This window comes from Phaseolus vulgaris, chromosome 11 (genome assembly GCF_000499845.2).
Source record: "Phaseolus vulgaris cultivar G19833 chromosome 11, P. vulgaris v2.0, whole genome shotgun sequence".
NCBI classification, from domain to species: domain Eukaryota; kingdom Viridiplantae; phylum Streptophyta; class Magnoliopsida; order Fabales; family Fabaceae; genus Phaseolus; species Phaseolus vulgaris.
The window spans coordinates 9,841,835-9,849,913 of NC_023749.2; the positions used below are offsets into that span (position 1 = coordinate 9,841,835).

Below are 8,079 nucleotides of genomic sequence, written 5' to 3' on the forward strand. Positions count from 1 at the left end.
CTATCCTAGATTTTTTTTATCACCACTTTGTTTTCCAGAATAAATTTTATCTATTAAAGAATCCTAAAATATTGAAACTCATGAAAATGAGAGCGAATAGAATTATGTAACATTGTATAATCTCTATCCAGTTAAGTAATGATATATTCACAATCATAAACTCTCAAACTATCAATATATTTATTTATTTTTAGACCGAACTCTCAAACTATCATTTTCCTAACCCTGTTATAGTAGGTTCCACGCCCTACAGTCAACTTTGCATTTTGTAATTATATATGCCTTGAAGATTCTACCTCTTCAACATGTGCCAAAGCTTTGATGTTAGGTTTCCAGATTTGGCTTAGTGACAATCCTATTTTTGTCTATCCTCCAAGCAAATAATTGTACGCAGATTTCACATCTTTCCATACTCATTTATCTGCTAAAAAATAATTTGCTATTTTTCGAGGTAAAAGAAGATATTTTTCTCTCGGGCAATGATATATGGACAACCTAATTTTTTTATACGACCACTTAACTCCCAATACTATTATTTTAATATTTTTTTTATATCATTTAATTACAAATTTACTCTTTATTATATATATTTATTGCTAAACCTATCCCATCAAAAGTTGTATACAACTCCAAGAGTTGTCAACCTATCATTTTCCTTTTCTCTATAGTTCCGAACCTATCATTTTTCTTTTCTCTCTTATAAATAGAGAACCACTAAGATGCTCAATATAGCACACAACCTTCTTTCTTAAGCACTTCGAAGTTGAAAGTCATCCATATCTTACTCCTTATTTCTCCATCCCAAAGCTCAGCTATGGCTACTCTCCCTCTTATCTCAGCTGCCGGAAAAAGGTAAAGAGAGTTATCTTAGCCCATTTTTTCTTTCTTACAAAAAATATAAATACTTCTGGATACAAATTAGTAACTCAACTACAAATAATTTCATCTTAATGTTGTAATTACTCAATTCTTTTTCTAAACTGCAACAATTTATTATAAAACATGTAAAAACACTTGATAAATATTTGTGAAAGTATTTATTATTACAACCAATTAAGATATCTAGTGAATATCTTCATATATAACTTGTTATTACAACCTGTTTCAACATAACTTTTGAAAACCTTTTTTTGAAATAGTATAAATGTTAACATAATATACATGTGATGCTCAACACTGATTTAGCAGGCTTGAGGGGAAAGTGGCAATGATCACTGGTGGTGCAAGCGGCATAGGTGAGGCCACTGCAAGACTCTTCTCTAAGCATGGAGCACACGTAGTGATAGCTGATATCCAAGACCATTTAGGTCTTTCTCTCAGCAAGGAGTTGGAATCCGCTTCCTACATCCATTGCGATGTCACAAACGAAGACCACGTTGAGAATGCTGTGAACACAGTGGTTTCCAAACATGGCAAACTAGATACGATGTTCAACAACGCCGGCATAACTGGGGCGAACAAAACCAGCATACTGGACAACACGAAGTCCGAATTTGAGGCAGTGATTAACGTTAACCTAGTTGGTGTTTTTCTTGGAACAAAGCACGCTGCAAGGGTTATGATTCCTGCGGGAAGAGGAAGCATAGTTAACACTGCTAGTGTTTGCGGAAGCATAGGTGGCGTGGCCTCACACGCGTACACAAGTTCCAAACACGGTGTGGTGGGACTGACGAGAAACACTGCGGTGGAGCTTGGAGCATTCGGGGTGAGGGTGAATTGCGTGTCACCCTACGTGGTTGCCACGCCCTTGGCTAAGAACTTTTTTAAGCTTGACGACAAGGGGGTTCACGGAGTGTACACAAACCTAAAGGGTGCTGTTCTTGAGCCGAAAGATGTGGCCGAAGCTGCTCTTTATTTAGCCAGTGATGAGTCCAAGTATGTTAGTGGTCACAATCTTGTGGTAGATGGAGCCTTCACTGTTGTCAACAATGGCTTTTGTGTCTTTGGACAGTCTTCCTGAAATTTTCTTTGTGCTATTTTGAATAATTGAACAATAATTGTTGCTAGTGTTTGCCTTAGGTATGTATTTGGATGCTTTTGCACAACATTATTGTTCTTATAAGCTTTTGACAACCTTAGTAAGACTCAAGTATTTTAATAAATTTTATTTGTATAGTTGATAGTTGTACTCTGTTAGACTATATAAAATTAAAAAGGAAAATGGTTTTTTGACATCAATGATCCACTCTACACCTCACTAAATATTAATATTTTAATTTTTTTTTTAAAATTTTTTAAAAATTATTTTAACATTTTACATTTTGCCTATATTTTTATTAATTTTTTTTATTTTTAATTTTTTTATTACAAATATTAATATTTTGTTGTGGATGTAAAGTGGAGCAGGGTGTCAAAATATCATCATCCAATTAAAAACATAATAGTATAGAAAATATCAAATCACCCTAATAAATCTAATGGTAAATATTTGATTAAGGCAATATTCAAAACTTATTCACAATAAAGAGGTTAAAAATGACAAAGAAAATAAAAGTACAATTAAGATTGTCGTGAAAAAAAAAAGTATACAATTGAAAAAAATATAAGAAAGCATGTTGATTTTCAAGTTAATCCATCATTGTTTTTTTTTAATTTTCACTCTATTAATTCTCACACGGTGTGAAACTTAATCAAACAAGTGTCAAATCAAATTTAATAAAATCTTATAACAAAACAAGTGTCCACATATGTATTATCTCATTAGTTCCAATGTCTACTCCTAAGAGGTTTATCTTCTACCTCTTGAATTAAGTAAACAAGAGATACACATTACATTTTTACAGAAACGATATTTCAAAAAGACCAACAGTAAAACACCATTTGCTATAGATAATTTAAAAATAAAACTTTATTGAACATAAACCTCAAAATTCACTGTGAAATCACAAGAGAATCAACCACAAGGAGTTTAACCTTCCATACGGAAGAAAAAACAAGAAAGAATTACAAATAATAAAATAAAGAAAACTAAAGAAACCCTAATGCTTCATTTTTCGAATGTCACTCTGAAGCTTGATCTTTTTACAGTTTTTTTATTTATTATAAGGATCTCAAAATTATAGTCCGGTTCAAATATTGTTCACAGTTTTCAGTTTCCAACTTTTCAGAATTCTCGGATTTTGTTTCTAGTTTTATCGCAAATTCTGTTTCTTCGTAATTTGAAAAAGATTTGCTTCCAATTCTTTTTTTGAGAAATTGTAGATTTTATTCATAATTATTCTCCTCAGATTTAGTTTTCTGTTTTGATTCAAAGAAGCAACTTGAACTTTTGCGTTTCTAGGCCCATTCATAATGCACTACAAGAAAATCATGAAATAGAAAACAATTTTAGAAACACAAATTAATTAGTTGCTATAGTGACTAAATTAAAAACCATTTTAGAGACTAAAATTTTTTTGGTTTCTAAATTAGTTTATATTATTGTTAAATGGTTTCTAAATTGGTATCTAATTAATTAGCAACCAAGGTTTTTGCTACCAAATTTAAAATCTAAATAATTGGTAATTAAAACCTTTGTTGCTAATTAGATATCAATTTAGAAACTATTTAACAATAATAGAAACCAATTTTTTTTAGTTTATAAAATAGTTTCTAATTTAGTTACTATAACAACTAATTATTTATTATTTCTAAAATTAGTTTCTATTTAATGATTTTCTTGTAGTGATGATAAAGACTTCCTTCCAACTGTCTTGTCAAATGCTCCTATAAGACCGTTTATTGTATGTAACCAATAGAGCTTTTAGTCAAATTGTATGTTCTGACTAAAACCACATAATTAGAAAAAAATAATAGTTAAAGACAAAATAAACTAATTAAACAAATATAAATTAAAAAAATGAATTCATTTATGATTACACTTAAGAATCTATGATTAAAAGATTTAAACTGTGAATAAAAATTATACTCATCAATTATTTATACTTTCTTCATATTTATATTAACTTTCAATTAGTAACTTAATAATGCATTATTGAGTATGAAATATCTTTAATATTTAATCAAGATGATTATTTTCGAACTAATTTGAATATTTTCTTTTATATTGGTTAGTATAAGCATAGGCCACGAAATACAAATCTTAAACTATCAACATGTCAAAAAGATAATCTTTGATCAACATGTCAATATTTGATCTACACTACTAGAAAATCATGAAATAAAAACTAATTTTAGAGACAAAAAATAATTAGTTCCTATAGTGACTAAATTAGAGAACATTTTAGGGACTAAATAAATTTTTGGTTTCTAAATTAATTTCTATTATTGTTAAATGGTTTCTAAATTGGTATCTAATTAGCAACTAAAGTTTTTGCTACCTAATTTAGAATCTAAATAATTGGTAGTTAAAACCTTGGTAGCTAATTAGATACCAATTTAGAAACTATTTAACATGACAGCAGAAATCAAATGGATAGGTTGGGACAGCCGTATCATAAAAAATATTAAAAAAAAGTAAAATATTGTATAGCAATTTGCAACGAAATCTAGTTCTAGAAACTAATTTAGAAACCATTTTTTTAGTTTCTAAAATGGTCTCTAATTTAGTTACTATTGCAACTAATTATTTTGGTATCTAAATATTGGTTTCTATTTGATGATTTTCTTGTAGTGTAAGAGTTGGTATAGGGGTTGCAATGATATTGTGTTTTAGCCTTATTTTTATATAAATAAATGGTGGAGTAGAATGACATTGGGACCAATAATTTGAAATGTTTTATCCTAAAAACATTTGGATTGTGTGTAACATCAATGAGGTTTTTGGTGGAGGAAAGAGATTGTACGAGGAAGAGTGTTTAATGGTAAAAGACATGTACAAGAATAAAATTGAAATATGTTTATTAGGATGAGTAAAAAAGGGACACTAGCTATAATAAATGGACGCAAAAGTGTAGTTATCATTAAAATTTGGAAGCTAATATGCTTGACATAAAAATAGTGGCGTTGCGTGAGACACAAGTGATGTGTTTTTTTGTTGCGTAGGCCTAGCCTACATGCTCCTCACACAAAAAATTATATTTTATATTGTTTATTTAAAGAAGCGTGAGCTAAACATACATATTGGCCACATAATTTTTAAACAAGCGTGGACTTAGCCTACATGTTGCCCACACAAAATTATATTTTATATTGTTTATTCAAAGAAGCGTGGACTTAGTCAACGAATTGACCACACAATTTTTGAACAAACATGAGCTTAACCTTCATAATTTTATTACACATTTAAATTTAATTAAAATATATATATATATATATATTATGTTTCCGTGGGCTTAACCTACAAAATTTTAAATTTTTATTATTATTTATTATTTATAGTTTCAGTTGTGACTGTTCGACCCACAATTATCTTTTTTAGTTTATGTCCATATAACTCATGCTTACTGATGACTTTTTACGGCAAGTGCACCGCGTTTGTCAGAAGTAATAATTGTCCTAAGGACGAATATCGATCCCACAAGGAATAATGAATTATTGAGTACAATATTCGCTAAATATAACAACAGAACAATAAAAAGAGTTTGAAGTGATTATGTTGGCACTAATCAATAAGAAAACAAACAAAGAATTAGTTGCTTCAATTGGAAAAATAGGGATTAGGTTTCATCGTTCTCACTCTCATGTATTTTGATTAGCATGTCAATATTAAGTTCTTTGATTGAATATGATGCCCGTAGAAAATTCATTTATATCGATCTCTCGCATATAAAATTCTTAAGAATGTTTCCTAAATATCGATCTCTTGCATACTAATAAAAACAACTTAGAAATCACAATCAGACGTTAATGGCAATTAACATTTTAAGTCTATCTCTAGCACTCAAATATGCTAAGTATTGATGTTTAGGTCCGAATCCTAAAAATACCTCTCGGTCAGATTTAAAATTCTCAATTTGTCACGGAAAGTTAAAAGTAAAACAACAATACCAATAATCAATCAAGAATTGAATATTAATATATAAAATATCAGCTCAATACATAAGAGTTTGAGCAGATTACTCCCAATCCCAAAGGATAGAATTAGCCACACATACTTCTAGCACCTTCCATTCTCCCAATGAGGTTACAATTCACTCTATGGTGTTTTCCTCTCAATCTGGAACCCTAGGGTTGAACCTCTAGCCTCCTATTTATCCTAATTTTCTGTCGTTAGGTTGCTTCCTATGTCGCGTTAATGAGCTAAGTGATAAAACATACAAAAGACCCAATCTTTCTTTGCATCTTTCCATTATGGGACCTTCTATCTTTCTTCTTATTCAAATAAAGCTCATAAAAAATGTAAAAAAAAATATAAATTCATAAATTAAGGATTATTTTATATGTAAATTAGCAATAAATCCTCATAAGTGCCTATATTTTATTATGAAATATTACTGAAATTAGGCACTTATCACTCTCCTCAACTTAGAATCTTGTTTGTTTTCAAGCAAAGTAAATGAATATATTTGAATGTAAATATCAAACCGCTTAATTCACTAAACAACAAATCAAATTAGAAACTTATGATGCTTACAAATTCAAATATAGAAAAATATAGACACATTCAATTTCCAAGATCAAATCAAAACAAATAAATGATAATTCATCAAAGAATATTTTCTCATATTCTCACGGGTAAGTGTTTCTCTCTATTTTCATTGAATCATAACAAATCACAGTTGTTTTTCATTTCATCTTCAAATCACAAACATATTAGAAACATGAATCTTTAGGTCTTTTCTAGGGTTGTAATGAGGTTGGGTTTCCAAAAAATATTGGTTTTTCTTAGATAACAAAATGCACATCTTAAAGAAGAAGAACATACCTACAATTCAATTATAGAGAACATATATATTATCTAATTACCACTTTCTTTCGATGTCACCTTTTTCCTCTTTTTCTTTCTGACTTTTCATGATTTTCATGATGATTTTTTTTTTCTATTTCTTTTTCTTCTTCTGTTTCTCTTTCTTTTTCTTCTTCTGTTTCTCTTTCTTTTTTTTTTCTTTCAATAATAGGAAAATATTCTTCCTATATTTTAACTTTTTGAGCTTTCATAATCAGAACCAACCATTCCCTTTTGTATACGTATTGCATCTATATTCTCCTTCCTTAAACATGCTAAAGGGTAGGAAAATATATCATTAAAGATTAAGGTGCAATATTAACAAAAATTCTTGGCCCAAAGGGGATAAAAAAAATGGAATTCTAATATAAAGGTTGGCTTTTGGCCCTGGCTCCTAATTAACACAAACAAATGCCTCAATCATCTTCATGCTCTTTTATGATGCAACAAAAATAAAAATTAAGCAACCACAAATGTCAATTCATTAGTAAAACTCTCAAAACTGTTTAAGGTTCACACACTCACTTGGTTTAAATGGTCTCATTCATTTTTGTCTTGTCATTATCTGTTCTAATCAATCATCCTGTTAAATTTTCATGTATCATAATTTTAACTACATTTGAATAGGGATTCAATCATATTTTCTTTTCTAACCCGTGTCTAATCATATCACTATTTAATATTTAAACAAAAATTCTTTTTTCCACAATTCAAAATTAATATTCTAGTTCTTTTTTATTTGAAAAAAAAACTAGAAAACAAACAAATTAAAATTGAAATTTATTCAAGAAAGATAATTCAAGACGTAAAACTAACAAACTAACAAAACAGGAAATTTATTCAAAATAAGCAATAAAAACAAACTAAACAAATAAGAAAATAAAAATAAAACAAAATAACCGAAAAATAAAATAAATAAAATAAGAAAAAATTCAAATAACTGAAAAGAAAAGAGAATTAGAAAGATAAAACCATATTTTTGCTCAATCCTATCTTCTTAAGAAGTCATCCAGCTTTTTGTTAAAATCTTTATCTACAGTTTTACTTCATTTGCTGGATCTGCCCCCTGAATAATAGAACCTATCTTCAGGTCGAAATACATAACCTGCAAAATGATTAGGAGGCATATATGATTTTTTTTATATTATTTAATTTTTTTAAAAATAAAATTAGCAAAGGTAATAAAACAACATAAAACTAAAACGTGGATTGAGTTGCCTCCTAGTAAGCGCTCATTTAACGTCATCTAGCTT

The 8,079-nt window shown here is 29.0% G+C and overlaps 1 protein-coding gene across 2 annotated transcripts; it reads left to right on the top strand.

The window, feature by feature from the left end:
* The first annotated feature begins 687 nt into the window (after positions 1 to 687).
* On the top strand, positions 688 to 2,115 carry LOC137831192 (borneol dehydrogenase, mitochondrial-like). Of its 2 annotated transcripts, none has more exons than XM_068638778.1 (2): positions 688 to 852; positions 1,189 to 2,115. In XM_068638778.1, exons 1-2 carry the CDS (start codon positions 815 to 817, stop codon positions 1,958 to 1,960), a joined length of 810 nt encoding a protein of 269 aa, XP_068494879.1. In that variant the 5' UTR covers positions 688 to 814; the 3' UTR covers positions 1,961 to 2,115. The 2 variants fall into 2 exon arrangements, with proteins under 2 accessions (XP_068494879.1, XP_068494872.1); XM_068638771.1 differs by having other exon boundaries at positions 699 to 852; positions 1,186 to 2,115.
* The last annotated feature ends 5,964 nt before the right edge of the window (positions 2,116 to 8,079 follow it).